The sequence below is a fragment of the Leptodactylus fuscus genome, chromosome 1 (genome assembly GCF_031893055.1).
Source record: "Leptodactylus fuscus isolate aLepFus1 chromosome 1, aLepFus1.hap2, whole genome shotgun sequence".
In the NCBI taxonomy this organism is placed as follows: domain Eukaryota; kingdom Metazoa; phylum Chordata; class Amphibia; order Anura; family Leptodactylidae; genus Leptodactylus; species Leptodactylus fuscus.
The window spans coordinates 283,575-302,661 of NC_134265.1; the positions used below are offsets into that span (position 1 = coordinate 283,575).

The 19,087-nt window shown below is 50.0% G+C and overlaps 1 protein-coding gene across 1 annotated transcript in view; it reads left to right on the forward strand.

Annotated features, from left to right (window-relative positions):
* Positions 1–313: 313 nt before the first annotated feature.
* The window catches only part of LOC142190108 (uncharacterized), a 28,677-nt gene continuing 9,903 nt past the window's right edge, over positions 314–19,087 (forward strand). Inside the window, exons 1-6 of the mRNA XM_075262276.1 lie at positions 314–545; positions 3,052–3,158; positions 3,654–3,917; positions 4,001–4,124; positions 12,814–12,899; positions 12,981–13,067. Coding sequence (XP_075118377.1) covers positions 3,081–3,158; positions 3,654–3,917; positions 4,001–4,124; positions 12,814–12,899; positions 12,981–13,067 — 639 coding nt within the window. The 5' untranslated portion in view covers positions 314–545; positions 3,052–3,080. The remainder of the gene's footprint in view (positions 546–3,051; positions 3,159–3,653; positions 3,918–4,000; positions 4,125–12,813; positions 12,900–12,980; positions 13,068–19,087) is intronic.

Consider the following 19,087-nt stretch of genomic DNA (forward strand, 5'->3'; position numbering starts at 1 on the left):
TCTCCTCTCCTCCCCATGTACTGGTCACATGATGGTGACATCATCACAGGTCCTCTCATCCTTCTCCTCTCCTCCCCATGTACTGGTCACATGATGGTGACATCATCACAGCTCCTTCATCCGTCTCCTCTCCTCCCCATGTACTGGTCACATGATGGTGACATCATCACAGGTCCTCTCATCCGTCTCCTCTCCTCCCCATGTACTGGTCACATGATGGTGACATCATCACAGGTCCTCTCATCCTTCTCCTCTCCTCCCCATGTACTGGTCACATGATGGTGACATCATCACAGGTCCTCTCATCCTTCTCCTCTCCTGAGCTCCGCCCCTCATGTACTCGTCACGTGGTGATCACATCATCCCAGGTCCTTCATCTCTCGCACTGTAGCAGATACAGAGCAGGTCCTGTTTGGTAGTCACTGCTGTTGTCTTGTTCTCTCTGTTATCAGCCATCATCACAGGCTATATCAGTGGCTGCTCTCAGACGATGTCCGCAGCTGGACATATATGATAAAACATAGCTTGTGACTTCCCGGTAAAAGGTGAGTTGAAATCCTGGTTTCTGGTGGTTTTTAGGGTCATGGGGTGTTAGGGTTAGTTCACACGCCAATGGAGCGGATTTTGACCACGGATTTCGCCTCAAAATCCGCCTCCATACAATGGAGCCCTATGGGAAACGCTAGCGTTCAATTTTTTGAGTTAGCGGCGATAGTTGTGGCAGGCGGGTTTTGACCCAAGAGTGACGCAGCTCCCTCCTGTCACTCTCGGTGCCAAAATGCGCCCCCGTGTGAAGTAGCCCTTAGGGTTATGCCTTGTTAGGATGTAGGGGTGTTAGGGTGACATGGTTTGGTCCTATGAACAATCTGATTCCACTTATTCCCTGATAATAAAGTGCTGGGGAAACTGCGACCATTACTACAGCCAGAAAGTGAGCTCAAGCAATGGGCGGAATCCAAAGGGTTAACTATCCGCAGGTTGTCAGCCCCTTCGCCTTCTGCATTTGGACATGTGACGTGAAGGAATCAATGTGGCTTAGCCAATCCCACTGATGAAAATATTCTAGAGGAAACAAATATTCCTCAGATGGGAAAATAAGGGAACCAAAGCAGAAGGGGTGAAGAAGGTAACTTTCTAAAAGCGGAAAAGGGTTTTCTGCAGATGATACTTAACCTTGGAGAACTTCAGAGTGATGACTTGCTCACAGGGTTAATAGGCAATACCCAGGAGGAGATGGTTTCATCTGTGGCCAATGCCAGGTGGAGTCAAGGTGAATGTAGAGCTTATTGCAGACTTTTTCTATTAATAGACATGAGACTTGTGGCTGCATTAGAACTTGTACGTGCTGCGCACTGGTTGTGGTCACATTAAAGAGGACCTTTCATCAGTTCGGCCACATGCGGTTTTATATATTGCTTTGAAGATCTGTGCCCCAAGTGAAGTGCTATCGGTGCCCGTACCTTAGCTCTTCACCGTCAGAAGGGCGTTTCTGACTGACTGTCTTCACAGCAGCGCCTATAGTGCTGGACTGTGAGACCGGGGAGGAACAACTCCCCCCGTACTCGTCTATCGACGAGTACTATCAGGAGAGGAGGGGGCGTTCCTGCCCGGTCTCACAGTGCAGCGCTATAGGCGCTGCTGTGAAGAAGGACGTTCCAGACTGACTGTCAGGAACGCCCTTCTGATGGTGAAGAGCTACAGTACCGGCACCAATAGCTCTTCACCTGGGGCACAGATCGTGAAAGCCGACATTGCGCTGAATTCAGCTCACTGTCGGCTTTCTAGCGGTATATAGAACTGCCTGTGCCCCAACTGATGAAAGATCCTCTTTAAATATGGCACGTTCATCCGTTCAGTAGCAGAGCAGGCCCATAACCGTCAGATCTCCACTGGCAGCTAAATGAATTTCTTCTATCTTTCAAAGTTTTGAATTTTTGGAAAGGTCTAAAACATAACAGAAACTCTACACATTTGCAGCATGCACAGTGTATCCTGTAAAAATCAAACCCTCAATTCCCTATTTACACTGTACATGGAAGTTCCTGTAATTGTTCCCTGTGCGCGACCTCTCAATATTATTATCCTCCAGATCATTTATTGCCAGTAACACGAACTTTGTTATTCTCTATGGCCGGGATAATACTAGTGAGAATGGCATCTGACCCATCCTTATTTCTAAATCCTAAAAAACAGGATTTTCTGTTTCCTGCTTACTTTGGTTGTAACCTAAATATGAGACAAAGGTATAGACTGCACTTGGTGCTGTGATGGTGAGGTTTCTGGGTGTAGAAAAGCGTCTCTCTGGATCAGATACAGGGTGAGTGACCTCCTCAATGTCTGAGATTTAATAACTGCACAGTAGGAGAGATAAAGATGGGAAGTCAAGAACCCCTTTCTCTCCAAGTTCAGTAAGCTAGGCTCTATCAGTCACAAATAATCGTGTTCCGGAGAAAACAAGTTTGAGTCTGTTTTTTTTTTGTTGTTGTTGTTTTTTTTTTTTTTTTTTTTTTTGGGGGGGGGTTATCTTAAAGGGGTATTCCCATGTACATAGTTGTTTTTTTATTTTTTAATTTGTAGATAATTAAAAGATAAACATTTTTTCAAATATAAGTAATTAAACATTTTGCAGAGTTTTAAAGATTTTCTCTAAATATCTTGTGGTGACAGGTTTGTTGTCTTGATCGGTTGCCAGTGGATACGACCATTAATGCTGGACCTTTCTAAGGTCAGAAAATCAGCCATGGTTTCTTTATTGTGGCCGGAATATCTTCTGATACATGTAGTGTCCCTGCGTAATACCCCAGCTACAATAAGAAAATCATGGCTGGGTTCCTGACAAGTCCCAGACTGGTCGTATCCATGGCAACTGATCAAGATAACAGACCGTCACCACTAAGAAAGTTGGAGAAAAACTTTTTAATTACTTATATTTGCAAAAATGTTTAACTTTTGATTATCTACAAATCTAGATCTGATTATATTCATGGGAGACCCCTTTAATGGCGGGTGAAGTTCTAGGTTCATTCCATTTTCTTATGTTTTGTCTCTAAGCACTTCTTTTACTGAAGGATCCTACAAGAATGGACAAGGACTGGAAAGTGATCACCAGAAGAATATTAGACTTGACCTGGGAAATCATCTACCTGCTAAGCGGAGAGGTAAACTTTCTTTCTCATATAACATAAAGGTTTCCATTGTGTCCTCCCTTTCCCTTTCCTTTGTTCTTCTCTCATGTAACATATATAAGGAAGCGTTCACACTACCGTCGGTGTCCGATGCTAATGTCTGTGCAATATCTTGTGCGGACATTAGCATCGGACACTAGCTGTGTCCGTTACATTTTGCATTGATTTAAATGAACATCGGGTGCATTCTTTTACTGTCCGTGGGTGTCCTTAAGTGTCCGTTCACAAAGATGTCCAATTTTTCAAGCGGACAGCAAAAACCTACAAAAAACTAGATTTCAGACCTGCCCATGATCTATTCCATACAGACTTTCTCCTCCCACTGTGGTTAATAGCTGGGCAGATTAGATGGCTACTCGCGTCATCAATAGTGCACGACCACCTTAAGACGACAGTGTCACATACTCCCATTTTCCACAGAGAAAGGAAAAATGGATTCATTTCCCTAAGTGACTTTCTCATACACAGGATTACACAATGGTGAAGAAGACATTGGGTGATTGTGTGACTCCTATCAACCATCTCCAGCGGTCAAGAAAATGCAGCAGTAGCCATGATGCCATTACAGAGCCAGGAGGAGGAGGGAGCAGGAGTCGGGGCCCCATCTCAGAGCCAGGAGGAGGAGGGAGCAGGAGCCGGGGCCCCATCACAGCCCCTCCCCCTCTCTCCCTGATACATGAGCAGAAGATCCTAAAACTCACCAACAAGATCACTGAGCTGCTGACTGGAGAGGTGACACTGCTGGGAATGCTGGGAAATTCTCCAGTAACAGCACTGGAGGGCTCGAGGTGATGACTGTATCATTGTGTTGTCAGGTTCCTATAAGGTGTCAGGATGTCGCTGTCTATTTCTCCATGGAGGAGTGGGAATATTTAGAAGGACACGAGGATCGGTACAAGGAGGTCATGATGGAGGGTCAATGGCCCCTAACGTCACCGGGTAAGAGGAGAATTGTATTATTACAGATCAGTAAGTTAAAGTGGTTTTCCGGGCAAAAAAAAAATCTTTAAAAAAAAAAAAAAAAAAGATCTGCTAGTGCTAATAATGGGTTAATAAGTGCACTCATATACCTTTAGCAGTGTTTTGAGTGATTTCTGGGTGTCTCTGGGAGCTACCACTCCCTCACATACACAGGAGTGCATAATATTATAAATGACATGGTTTTGAGTAGAAATGTGGACAGTAGGGAGGCTGTAAGTACAGCGGATGGAGAAGGGGGGGGGATGAATATAGCAGATGTGGGGGTGGGGGTGGATATAGCGGAAAGGGGAGGCTATGGTTATTGTTGCTCCTGGACTATGCAAAGGCGTTCCCACTGTTCCTCAAAGTCGTTTCATGGGTAAAATCAGGTCCATTGACTGGGGAAATCTAGCTTGTAATTGGATTATACCCTTTCCGCAGACATTGCGATAGTGAGTTTTAACCTAGTGTCCATAGGCAGACACAGCCTGCAACACATCTTTTTGTCTTGCATCGTTTTTATTTTAACTTTCTTTTTCTCTCATATTTCACTGGGGGACACAGCACCTTGGGTATAGACCCGGCCACTAGGAGGCGCACTCTAGGAAAACGAAGGCTGTTGACTCCACCTACACAGTCTATACCCTCTCACAGTGTCGTAGAATGTGCCATAAATTCTCAGTGTTTTATTCAATATCCAAGTAGAGTTAGAGTAGTACTCTATCTCTACTTGGATATTGAATAAAACACTGAGAATTTATGGCACATTCTACTGTGTGACGTTCCATTATTGTTGATAACGCAGGGTTGGGACCCTACGCTCACACTAACCCTCATCTCCTACTGCAACCCTTTACCACAGTGTCGTAGAAATCAGGCAGTCCCCATCCTTAACTTGCCACATCAGTGGCTAGAGATTGCGGTTACCCCACTACTATGTGCAAGGTATCACTGATGGGGTGACCTTGCAGCGCCTGAAGACACCAGATAGGTAAATATGTGAAGGTGGACATGGGTGAGTATTTCTGCTTCCTCTTCCCCCTTCTTCCTATGCGGTCAATGTTCTGCTGGGCTCTCCCACTCTTCCCCCTAGGTCTGCAGCTTACCCTTTCATGGGTGGTGGTCCACAAGGGGGGGATGGCTTTCTGCTCTCAGTCCTGGGGCTTCTGCTGACTCCTTCCTGGCATTTTTGGCAACATCTTCCTGGGGGAGGGTGTTTCTGCCCTTTCCCCTCCTCTTTCTGGGCCCAGTTCTTCTGGTTTCCAGTTCGCGATGTCGGCGTCTGGAACCACATGGTGGCCGTGGCTTCTAACTGAGGCCACCGCTTCGCTGGCGTGTAGGCCGCACTAGGCCCCACCTCATCCTTGGGCTTTCCTGAGCCTTGGACGCCGCCCTGTGCTCCCATTGACTGGGCGTCGGTCCTGGATGGTTCCCTCCCCCTGTTCTGCACAGGAATCTTGTAGGACAGGGCTCTATTTAAATTGTATTTCCTGGTCTGAGGCTGCTCTACTCTTCCTTGCAGTTTCTGCTCCTGGGATCTTTTTGTGCAACTTGCCCGCAGCAGTTGGTGACGGTCTTCCTTCCAGCAGTGTCGTAGGTTACCCCTTGGGGATTCTTTTTCCTTTTCCTATCGCCATGTCCTCTCATGAAGAGAGTCCCCATTTCACGGCATCCCCCCCGTTGTCACATTTTGTACGGCTCCAGCTGCAAGCAAAAGTTTACTTGCGGACAGTCTGTGCCCATCTTTTCGCTCTGTAGCTTCTCACAGCCCGCTTAGGAGCCTCCTGGTCCTTCTCCCTCCTTTGATTGGGCGGTCTCTCTGTCCCAGGCCATGGGTAACTTGGACAGAATTAATTAGTCTATTTCGGTGTCTTTGGCCTGGCTGCCTGCCGCAGATTGCGGCACACCTCACCCCCCGATCTTCATCGGCTGCTCCCCTCTGCCAGTCCCTAGCACTGGCTACCTATAGCCCAGCGAATTGAGTTCAAGCTACTAACGCTAACACACAAAGCCATCCACAACCTGTCCCTTCCATATATCTCTGACCTCATCCTCACCTGTCCCATCCATATATCTCTGACCTCATCCACAACCTGTCCCCTCCATATATCTCTGACCTAATCTCCCGCTACCTACCCACACGTAACCTCAGATCCTCCAATGACCTCCTGCTCCGCTCTGCACTCATCCGCTCCTCACACAACCGTCTCCAAGATTTCTCTCGTGCATCCCCCATACTCTGGAACTCCTTACCAAGACACATAAGACTGACCCCCACAATTACAAGAAGGCCCTGAAGACTCCCCTATTCAGGAAGGCCTACACCCCCCAATAACACTATCACCGCACCCCCATCTGTACAGTCTCCCCCTCTCCTTCTGTCTCTCCCCCCTTCCCTCATAGACTGTAAGCCCTCGCGGGCAGGGCCCTCTACCCCACTGTGCCAGTCATTGTTAGTATTATATCTACCTGTATATTCTGTGTATTGTATGTAACCCCCAAATGTAAAGCATCATGGAATTAATGGTGGTATATAAATAAATAATAATAACATTCAGCGGCTGCTTTTGCAGCTCTCAGGGGTCATCCCAGTTCTAGTCCCAGGGGTGTCCTCGCAAGTGGACTAGGAGGTCCTCCTGTAGGTTACGGTCTTCTTCTCCCTCTCCTGGGAATTCTCCAGATAGAGGTTCTGTACACTACTCCTCCAGGACAGGTGGATCTAGTTCTCCTCCTGCTTACTCCGTTTCTTCTGGGGATGCCTCTGACCCCAAACCTGAGCTTCAGTGAGGCACATTGGTCGCAGCCGCTACACAGGAGCTTGTCTGTGCGGTACGGGATACCCTTCAGATAATACCCTTCCACAATAGCCGCCGTCCACCTTTGGTTTAGCCTAATCATAGGGCGTTTGATCATATACTGAAGGAACAGTGGCTTCATCCGTACCGTCCCCTGTCTTCTACCAGGAGGTCAGATGTTCTTTTTCTCTTTCCTGAGCAATGCGTTTCCAAATGGACCGAGCCTCCTCCTATTGATTCTGTTATTGCCAGGCTCTCCAGGGCCACCATTTTGCCTCTAGCTAACTCTGCCTCTCTCAGTGATCTCTCTGATAGGAGGTTGGACTCTCTCACTAAGGGTGCTTTTTCTGCGGCTTGCTCTGCCTTGCGCCCCTCTTCCTTCGTCCTGAGTTAGTAAGGCTTGCATTGCCTGGGCCAAACAGCTCAAGGCTGGTCTTTCTGATGAGACAGCTCTACAGGACAACTAGCTTCTGGTGGATCAGTTTATAAACGCTTCTAAATACTTATATGATGCTTCTCTTGAAGCGGCTTGCCGTTCTGCCAAGGCCGCTGCTATTATTGTGGTTATGCACGGCACGGACTGTTCCTGGAATGCTGAACCCGTCTCTAAAAAGGCTGTGGTTGCTCTTCCTTTTTCTCAAGGTGAACAGGGCCATCTCTTTAGTAGGAGCTTGGAAAAGCTCATTTCCCATGCTACTTGAGGTAAAAGTTCTGTTCTTCCTCAGAGAGGTTCAAGGCATCGGCCTTCTTCTTCTTCTGGCCCTTCCCAGCATTTTAGTTTTTTTTCAGGGGTTTTCCTCCCACTCCGGAGGGCTATCACCTCAGGATTCGCACTCCAAGAAGCCCTCCTTCAAGCCCAGACTTGCCTGGCAGCCCCGCTCTAAGCCTTCCAGGTCTGTTGCTGCCAAGCCCTCCTCTGCATGAAAGTCTTCTCCCACCCGGGGTTTCTCAGGTAGGGGTAGTCTGCTCGCCTTCCGGGAGGTTTGGCTTGCCTGGGTCGATGATGCCTGAGTTCAGGAGGTGGTGTCGACTGGCTACTCCATAGAATTTTCCGCGTTCCAAACGGAAGTTTTTTTTCATTCCTCTTTACCCTCTTCCCCCGCTTGTGCGGCTGTTCTCTCTGTCCCATCCTGGACCTGAAGTCTCTCAACAGATTTGTTCGAGTTCACAGTCTTCGTATGGAATTTCTGCGATTCCATGGAGCCGGGCGAACTTCTTTCATCCATTGACATCCGGGACGCTTGCCTCCATTGCTGTGGCCCATCAGCGTTTTCTGCATTTCATAGTAGGTTCGCGACATTTCCAATTTGTCTTGCTCTTCTTTGGGTTGGCCAAGATGTTGGCCCTCTGTCATGGCTATTCTTCATTCCAGAGGTGTTGCTGTTATCCTTTATCTGGACGATCTGCTGGTCAAGGCTCCCTCCAGGACAGACAGTCTCTCCAGTTTACAGATCACCCTGGATCTTCTTAAGCGGTTTGGCTGGCTCATCAATGAGGAAAAGTCCTGCCTTCTTCGTCCAGAATCTTAAGATCCGGGCCCTTCAACCCAGTGAGTTGTGTCTGCAGGAGAGGTCGCCGTTATCCCTCTGGTTCTGCATGCAGGTCCTGGGCTTGATTTTCTCATCTTTTGAGGACGTCCCCTTTTCCCAGTTCCACTCGCGGCCTCTTCAGCTGGCGATTGTGGTGCAGTCGGACTGGTGCCAGTCCAGCCTGGATCGATTAATTCTTCTGCCCCCTCGAGTTCATCTCGAGCTTCTCTGTTGGCTCTCCTTCCTGGGAATTTCCCCGGGGAAGTCCTTTCTTCCCATTCATTGGCAGGTTGCCACCAGCGATGCAGCCGATTCCGGCTGGGGGACACTGTTTGGAGTCTGGAATGTTCAGGGCCAGTGATCCTCGAAGGAAACTTCTTTCCAAATCAATCTGCTGGAACGGAGGGCCATCTTTCGGGCTCTGTGTCACTGGACCTCCCTCCTCCAGGGTCAGCCGGTCCGCATTCAGTCCAACAACTCCACCACCCTCGCCTACTTGAATCCCCAGAGTGTGACCAGGAGCTGGGCAGCTTTTCAAGGGCTGTCTCGCTCCCTGAGGTGGGCAGATGTTCATTTCCCTGCTCTCTCAGTTGTCCACATCCCGGGAGTAGACATTTGGGCTGCTGACTTTCTCAGCCAGGAAAGTCTCGACCCAGGCGAGTGGTCCTTTCATTAAGAGATGTTTCTTCAGCTTTGTGCCAGGTGAGTCCTTCCCAATGTCAATCTCTTTGCCTCCTTTTTAAATCACAAGGATCCCTCTCTACGTGGCCAGGTCCACGGTCCCTCAAGCTTTCTCGGCCGATGCTCTCGTGATTCCCTGGTCGAGTATTCAGCTTTTGTATCTGTTTCCCCCTCTTCCTCTTCTTCCTTGGGTCCTCAAGAAACTCAAGGTCGAGGGGGTTCTTGCCATCCTGGTAGCTCCAGACTGACCTTGGCAGGCCTGGTATGCAGAAACCCCCTGGCCTCTTCCTCTGCGGGAGGACCTTCTGTCTCAAGGGCCGCAATTCCACCCCACCTTACGGTCGATGCGTTTAGCTAAGCTCAAGGCCAGGAAACCTCAGTTGGCAAAAATTTACCATCGCATTTGGAAGTCTTATGTTCGCTGGTGTGAAGCTGAAAATTGGCATCCTCTTTCCTTTTCTTTCCCCATGATCCTGGCTTTTCTTCAGTCTGGGTTGGATCAGGGTCTTGGCCTTTCTACCCTGAAGGGTCAGATCTCTGCGCCTTCTATTCTTTTCAAGAAGACCCTGGCTTTCCTTCCTCAGGTAAAGACTTTTTTTTTCAGGGTGTGGATCACTGTGTCCCTCCCTAACGGGTGCTAGTTGATCCTTGGGATCTTAACCTCGTTCATGAAGTACTCCAGGCTCTCCCCTTTGAACTTCTGAAGGAAATCTCTCTTTATTTTCTTTCCCGGAAAATGACTTTTCTTGTTGCTTATTTTTCTTATCACTTCTATTCACAGGGTTTCCGAGCTGGCGGCTTTGTTGCACCAATCTCCTTTTTTGGTCCTTCACAAGGACAAGGTTGTTCTTCGTCCTCCACCGTCTTTTCTTCCTAGGGTGGTGTCGTCTTTTCACATCAATGAGGACATTGTCTTGCCTTCCTTTTGTCCTGATCCTAAGCATTCTCGTGAGCCTTCCCTTCACTGTCTGGATGTTGTCCGGGCGGTTCGTGTCTACTTAGCTATCACGGCCCCTTTTCAACACTCCGATGTTCTTTTGTTCTTCCAGAGGGCTCTAGGAAGGGCCTGCCTGCTTCCAAGGCCTCCATCTCCAGATGGATTCGGTCTGTCATTAAGGAAGCCTATCAGCTTAGGGGTAAGGATCCGCCCTTCCGTGTGACAGCTTACTCTACCAGGGCTGTCGGTGCCTCGTGGGCTGTTCGGCATCAGGCTTCCGTTTCCTAGGTCGGAAAAGGGTGGTCCTCCCACTTTCTTAAGGAAGCTTGCTCTGCCTGCTTGTTATTTTTACTTGAATTGCACCTGTTTTTTTTTTGTTTTTTTTTTTTTTTCTTTCTGCTCCTTTTCCAGCCTCTTTATTCCCCTGCGGTCTTCATCCCTTTTCCAGCAGCACCTGGGAACCTCTCTGCTTAGCCTCCTGCAGCAGCTCAGTGTTCGCTCTTCTCCAGTTGTCTGGTACGGTATCCTCCCTTAAGACCCCCTGTGCCATGTCCTCTCGCCATCCCTCCCCTTTGCCCTTCCCTGTGCCGCTACGTTTTCTATATGCACCTGGTGTACTAAACAGTAGAAGGAGAGTAGCAGTCCCCCTCTGCATGATTGTCTTGGGCTCCTCGGATCGGGGGATTGCTACTCTCCTTTCATGAGATTTGGTTTTCCAACGTTGAAGACGCTTGGGTCCAAGAGGTGGTCTCAACCGACTGTGGTTTGAGAGTTCCATTGAGTTCTCCTATGGCATCTTTGTTCCCGGCCCCACTTCAGAGCATTTCTGGGGTTACTATTCCAACCTGTTCACCGTTCCATAGAAGGACAGCTCTCTTTGACCCGTCCTGGACCTGAAGGGGCTAAACAGGTTTGTTAATGTGCGCATGTTCCCCACAAGTCCATGCGGTTGGTGGTGACATTGCTGGAATCTGGCGTATTCCTGTCATCCATCAACATCGTCGATGCTTATCTCCACATTGCGCTGTTCTGTCAGCGTTTTTTTGTTTTGCGGTGGGTTTGTATCATTTTCAGTCTGTTGCTCTTCTATTTTGGCTGGCCTCCGTCCTCTACCCCACCCCCAAACCTGATTCCCCCCTCCCCCCCAAGAGTATTTACCAAGTGAATAGGTCCCTCATGGTCAAGCTCCGCTCCAGAGGAGTTGCCGTGATTCCATACCGACCTCTTGGTGAAGCTTCCTCCAAGATGAACAATCTGAGCATCTTGCGAATCACCTTGGACCTCCCTCATCAGCCTTTCACATCAACAAGGACATTGTCTTGCCGTCTTTCTGCCCGGATAGCAAGCACCCATGTGAGCATTCTTCTCACTGCCTGGATTTGGTTCAGGTTATCTGAGTCTATTTGTCTCTCAGTGACTCTTTCCATCGTTCCGTCACCTTGTTTGTTCACCGTTAGGCCTAGTTGCTTGAAAGGCTTCCACCCTGGTGATTTCATGCGCCTATCAGGGAGGTCGTGGCCATCCATATTACTAACTCCTTCCACGAGGGCTGTTGAAGCCTCCTGGGATGTTAAGTATTGGGCTTCTGCTGTCCAAGTCTGCCAGGCCGCCCCTGGGCGTCTGAACACTTTCACCATGTTCTACCAGAATCCCGCTGGCGTTGCAAGATACTGCAAGTGGCTGTGTGCTAGGTTGCTTGCATGGCCGTATACTTCCCACCACCTGGGACTGCTTTAGGAGATCCCATGGTGCTATGTCGCCCAACAAAATAAGTGAGAAAATTGGATTTTTCTACTGACCGTAAAAGTCCTTCTCTTGTTGTATTTGTTGGGGGACGCAGATATCACCCTTGTTTTCTAGTTGTACCTGACCTGGGCTATTGTGATTATTTTTAGGGTTCAGGACATGTTGTTGATTTTGGTTCCGCACTCTTTTGGAGTTTCTTGTGTGTGTGTCTCTCCTACTGCTGCAGTACAATCTGTCTGTGAAGAGGCTATAGCCTGGAGGCAGAGCTGAAATCTTTTATCACTAGTGTCAGCCTCCTAGTGGCCAGGTCTGTACTTATGGCGCTGTGTCCCCAATGAATAGAATAAGAAAATTATTTTACGGTGAGTATAACATCCAATCATACCCCACTTTATGGTATATAGGTCATCTTGTCTGCTTTGAGCCCAACTATGTGCTAAACTTCCTGGTTTGCTTAGAAAATTACTAAATTTTTAAGATGGCGGACCTCCATTTTACTGAGAATGGTCTCTCGACTAGACATCTTACTTCTTTCCTGTACACAAACCAGTTTCACGTGTCTATTTTTTTGTTCCGTTCTGTAAGCCCCTCCGAGTACATTTTTCTGCTGAATTATGTGGTCCTCTTTTTCTGGACATGAGTGGTGAGTGGCCTAGTTGCAGATTTATTATTCTGGTCACCTACCCAGAGATGGGGATCTAGTCTGTAATCTGCTCATGTGTGGTTCGGACTAACAGAAGAATAGCTTTTGTATCACAGACAACCATCTAAAGACACTGCCGGAATCTCTTCCTGCTGAGAATGGATATCCCTGAACACAGTGAGGTGGACTGGATTAACTTGGGATGTATCAGAAAGTTATGAAGAAGCAGAGCATTGTTATTTAGGGTCACCCCATAACTAAACCTAGAAGTGTCTGATGTATAGACCAATCTACGGCTGCTCATGTATTCCGTCACTGTGTGTTTGTGTCTCCACAGATGGATCCAGTAGGAGAAATCCCCCCAAGAGATGTCCCCTGTATTCCCTGGACTACCCGGAGGAAAATGTCCCAGACAATCCGCAGGTAGATGGTGCTAATGTCTCCCCAATATCTGACCGTAATGTACGAACCAAAGCTGATTTACCTTTTTCCTTGTTTGTTTAGGGTGAAGATCTGATTGTTTTTAAGGTGGATGTTATAGATGAAGCAGAAGAGGAGACTGGTTGGAAGGGACACGTCCATCAGCATCAGGTATTCTTCAAATAAAAAAAAAAGATATTCAAGAAAAAGTTTGTTCTTCTCCACCACCTTGGCGTCCTGACCTGCTTCGGGCTGCAGCCTTTCTTGGGATGTCCCAGCAGTATTGTGTTTGGTTCAGGTGGTCATGGAAAATATTACTGGGTTAGGGTTTGCTCTGTTGCATGTGCAAGTTTATTTAGAAAGAGCCTATCTTGGAGCCTGTTCACATTTCATCCTATAAATTGTGTGCCTTGTAACCAACATGGTGTGCGCACCCTCCATTGCTATTCATAACCACCAAAGCTTGTACCTAGGTAGCTGTATATAGGGTGAGCGGCCGCTCACAGCTCTTACAGGCTTCTTACAGCAGACCAATCTTGGCTGTGAATTTGTTTTATGTAAGAATCCATATACGTAGTGGCGGTGTGGAAGCATAAGGAGTTGTCTAGATCTGCTCCATGCTGGGTAATCCTTTACCACTGGACAGGAACCAGTTAACATGACAAGATTATATAGATTTCTGAAAAATACCTCTACCAATGTTGATGTCTGGGGCGCATCTATATATAGAGGTAGAGCTCGCCGCTCCTGCACTCATACATGTACCAGACAGTCAGCAGGTAGATGGCGCTGCTGAGTCCTGGGGTACATCTATATAGGGGGTGGAGCTCACTGCTCCTGCACTCATACATGTACCAGACAGTCAGCAGGTAGATGGCGCTGCTGAGTCCTGGGGTACATCTATATAGGGGGTGGAGCTCACTGCTCCTGCACTCATACATGTAACAGACAGTCAGCCGGTAGATGGCGCTGCTGAGTCCTGGGGTACATCTATATAGGGGGTGGAGCTCGCCACTTCTGCACTCATACATGTACCAGACAGTCAGCAGGTAGATGGCGCTGCTGAGTCCTGGGGCACATCTATATAGGGGGTGGAGCTCACTGCTCCTGTACTCATACATGTAACAGACAGTCAGCAGGTAGATGGCGCTGCTGAGTCCTGGGGTACATCTATATAGGGGGTGGAGCTCGCCGCTCCTGTACTCATACATGTAACAGACAGTCAGCAGGTAGATGGTGCTGCTGAGTCCTGGGGCACATCTATATAGGGGGTGGAGCTCCTGCACTCATACATGTACCAGACAGTCAGCAGGTAGATGGCGCTGCTGAGTCCTGGGGTACATCTATATAGGGGGTGGAGCTCGCCGCTCCTGTACTCATACATGTACCAGACAGTCAGCAGGTAGATGGCGCTGCTGAGTCCTGGGGTACATCTATATAGGGGGTGGAACTCACCGCTCCTGCACTCATACATGTACCAGACAGTCAGCAGGTAGATGGCGCTGCTGAGTCCTGGGGTACATTTATATAGGGGGTGGAGCTCCTGCACTCATACATGTACCAGACAGTCAGCAGGTAGATGGCGCTGCTGAGTCCTGGGGTACATCTATATAGGGGGTGGAGCTCACCGCTCCTGTACTCTTACATGTACCAGACAGTCAGCAGGTAGATGGTGCTGCTGAGTCCTGGGGTACATCTATATAGGGGGTGGAGCTCGCCGCTCCAGTACTCATACATGTACCAGACAGTCAGCAGGTAGGGGGCGCTGCTGAGTCCTGGGGTACATCTATATAGGGGGTGGAGCTCGCCGCTCCTGTACTCTTACATGTACCAGACAGTCAGCAGGTAGATGGCGCTGCTGAGTCCTGGGGTACATCTATATAGGGGGTGGAGCTCGCCGCTCCTGCACTCATACATGTACCAGACAGTCAGCAGGTAGATGGCGCTGCTGAGTCCTGGGGCACATCTATATAGGGGGTGGAGCTCCTGCACTCATACATGTACCAGACAGTCAGCAGGTAGATGGCGCTGCTGAGTCCTGGGGTACATCTATATAGGGGGTGGAGCTCCCCGCTCCTGCACTCATACATGTACCAGACAGTCAGCAGGTAGATGGCGCTGCTGAGTCCTGGGGTACATCTATATAGGGGGTGGAGCTCGCCGCTCCTGCACTCATACATGTACCAGACAGTCAGCAGGTAGATGGCGCTGCTGAGTCCTGGGGCACATCTATATAGGGGGTGGAGCTCCTGTACTCATACATGTACCAGACAGTCAGCAGGTAGATGGCGCTGCTGAGTCCTGGGGTACATCTATATAGGGGGTGGAGCTCCTGCACTCATACATGTACCAGACAGTCAGCAGGTAGATGGCGCTGCTGAGTCCTGGGGTACATCTATATAGGGGGTGGAGCTCCTGCACTCATACATGTACCAGACAGTCAGCAGGTAGATGGCGCTGCTGAGTCCTGGGGTACATCTATATAGGGGGTGGAGCTCCTGCACTCATACATGTACCAGACAGTCAGCAGGTAGATGGCGCTGCTGAGTCCTGGGGTACATCTATATAGGGGGTGGAGCTCACCGCTCCTGTACTCTTACATGTACCAGACAGTCAGCAGGTAGATGGCGCTGCTGAGTCCTGGGGTACATCTATATAGGGGGTGGAGCTCCTGCACTCATACATGTACCAGACAGTCAGCAGGTAGATGGCGCTGCTGAGTCCTGGGGTACATCTATATAGGGGGTGGAGCTCGCCGCTCCAGTACTCATACATGTACCAGACAGTCAGCAGGTAGGGGGCGCTGCTGAGTCCTGGGGTACATCTATATAGGGGGTGGAGCTCGCCGCTCCTGTACTCTTACATGTACCAGACAGTCAGCAGGTAGATGGCGCTGCTGAGTCCTGGGGTACATCTATATAGGGGGTGGAGCTCCTGTACTCATACATGTACCAGACAGTCAGCAGGTAGATGGCGCTGCTGAGTCCTGGGGTACATCTATATAAGGGGTGGAGCTCGCCGCTCCTGTACTCATACATGTACCAGACAGTCAGCAGGTAGATGGCGCTGCTGAGTCCTGGGGTACATCTATATAGGGGGTGGAGCTCGCCGCTCCTGTACTCTTACATGTACCAGACAGTCAGCAGGTAGATGGCGCTGCTGAGTCCTGGGGTACATCTATATAGGGGGTGGAGCTCCTGCACTCATACATGTACCAGACAGTCAGCAGGTAGATGGCGCTGCTGAGTCCTGGGGTACATCTATATAGGGGGTGGAGCTCGCCGCTCCAGTACTCATACATGTACCAGACAGTCAGCAGGTAGGGGGCGCTGCTGAGTCCTGGGGTACATCTATATAGGGGGTGGAGCTCGCCGCTCCTGTACTCTTACATGTACCAGACAGTCAGCAGGTAGATGGCGCTGCTGAGTCCTGGGGTACATCTATATAGGGGGTGGAGCTCGCCGCTCCTGCACTCATACATGTACCAGACAGTCAGCAGGTAGATGGCGCTGCTGAGTCCTGGGGCACATCTATATAGGGGGTGGAGCTCCTGCACTCATACATGTACCAGACAGTCAGCAGGTAGATGGCGCTGCTGAGTCCTGGGGTACATCTATATAGGGGGTGGAGCTCCCCGCTCCTGCACTCATACATGTACCAGACAGTCAGCAGGTAGATGGCGCTGCTGAGTCCTGGGGCACATCTATATAGGGGGTGGAGCTCACTGCTCCTGCACTCATACATGTACCAGACAGTCAGCAGGTAGATGGCGCTGCTGAGTCCTGGGGTACATCTATATAGGGGGTGGAGCTCCTGTACTCATACATGTACCAGACAGTCAGCAGGTAGATGGCGCTGCTGAGTCCTGGGGTACATCTATATAGGGGGTGGAGCTCCTGCACTCATACATGTACCAGACAGTCAGCAGGTAGATGGCGCTGCTGAGTCCTGGGGTACATCTATATAGGGGGTGGAGCTCCTGCACTCATACATGTACCAGACAGTCAGCAGGTAGATGGCGCTGCTGAGTCCTGGGGTACATCTATATAGGGGGTGGAGCTCGCCACTCCTGTACTCATACATGTACCAGACAGTCAGCAGGTAGATGGCGCTGCTGAGTCCTGGGGTACATCTATATAGGGGGTGGAGCTCCTGCACTCATACATGTACCAGACAGTCAGCAGGTAGATGGCGCTGCTGAGTCCTGGGGTACATCTATATAGGGGGTGGAGCTCACCGCTCCTGTACTCTTACATGTACCAGACAGTCAGCAGGTAGATGGCGCTGCTGAGTCCTGGGGTACATCTATATAGGGGGTGGAGCTCCTGCACTCATACATGTACCAGACAGTCAGCAGGTAGATGGCGCTGCTGAGTCCTGGGGTACATCTATATAGGGGGTGGAGCTCGCCGCTCCAGTACTCATACATGTACCAGACAGTCAGCAGGTAGGGGGCGCTGCTGAGTCCTGGGGTACATCTATATAGGGGGTGGAGCTCGCCGCTCCTGTACTCTTACATGTACCAGACAGTCAGCAGGTAGATGGCGCTGCTGAGTCCTGGGGTACATCTATATAGGGGGTGGAGCTCGCCGCTCCTGCACTCATACATGTACCAGACAGTCAGCAGGTAGATGGCGCTGCTGAGTCCTGGGGCACATCTATATAGGGGGTGGAGCTCCTGCACTCATACATGTACCAGACAGTCAGCAGGTAGATGGCGCTGCTGAGTCCTGGGGTACATCTATATAGGGGGTGGAGCTCCCCGCTCCTGCACTCATACATGTACCAGACAGTCAGCAGGTAGATGGCGCTGCTGAGTCCTGGGGTACATCTATATATGGGGTGGAGCTCGCCGCTCCTGCACTCATACATGTACCAGACAGTCAGCAGGTAGATGGCGCTGCTTAGTCCTGGGGCACATCTATATAGGGGGTGGAGCTCCTGTACTCATACATGTACCAGACAGTCAGCAGGTAGATGGCGCTGCTGAGTCCTGGGGTACATCTATATAGGGGGTGGAGCTCCTGCACTCATACATGTACCAGACAGTCAGCAGGTAGATGGCGCTGCTGAGTCCTGGGGTACATCTATATAGGGGGTGGAGCTCCTGCACTCATACATGTACCAGACAGTCAGCAGGTAGATGGCGCTGCTGAGTCCTGGGGTACATCTATATAGGGGGTGGAGCTCGCCGCTCCTGTACTCATACATGTACCAGACAGTCAGCAGGTAGATGGCGCTGCTGAGTCCTGGGGTACATCTATATAGGGGGTGGAGCTCCTGCACTCATACATGTACCAGACAGTCAGCAGGTAGATGGCGCTGCTGAGTCCTGGGGTACATCTATATAGGGGGTGGAGCTCACCGCTCCTGCACTCATACATGTAGCAGACAGTCAGCAGGTAGATGGCGCTGCTGAGTCCTGGGGTACATCTATATAGGGGGTGGAGCTCACCGCTCCTGCACTCATACATGTACCAGACAGTCAGCAGGTAGATGGCGCTGCTGAGTCCTGGGGTACATCTATATAGGGGGTGGAGCTCGCCGCTCCAGTACTCATACATGTACCAGACAGTCAGCAGGTAGGGGGCGTTGCTGAGTCCTGGGGTACATCTATATAGGGGGTGGAGCTCGCCGCTCCTGTACTCATACATGTACCAGACAGTCAGCAGGTAGATGGCGCTGCTGAGTCCTGGGTACATCTATATAGGGGGTGGAGCTCGCCGCTCCTGCACTCATACATGTAGCAGACAGTCAGCAGGTAGATGGCGCTGCTGAGTCCTGGGGTACATCTATATAGGGGGTGGAGCTCGCCGCTCCAGTACTCATACATGTACCAGACAGTCAGCAGGTAGATGGCGCTGCTGAGTCCTGGGGCACATCTATATAGGGGGTGGAGCTCCTGCACTCATACATGTACCAGACAGTCAGCAGGTAGATGGCGCTGCTGAGTCCTGGGGTACATCTATATAGGGGGTGGAGCTCCCCGCTCCTGCACTCATACATGTACCAGACAGTCAGCAGGTAGATGGCGCTGCTGAGTCCTGGGGTACATCTATATAGGGGGTGGAGCTCGCCGCTCCTGCACTCATACATGTACCAGACAGTCAGCAGGTAGATGGCGCTGCTGAGTCCTGGGGCACATCTATATAGGGGGTGGAGCTCCTGTACTCATACATGTACCAGACAGT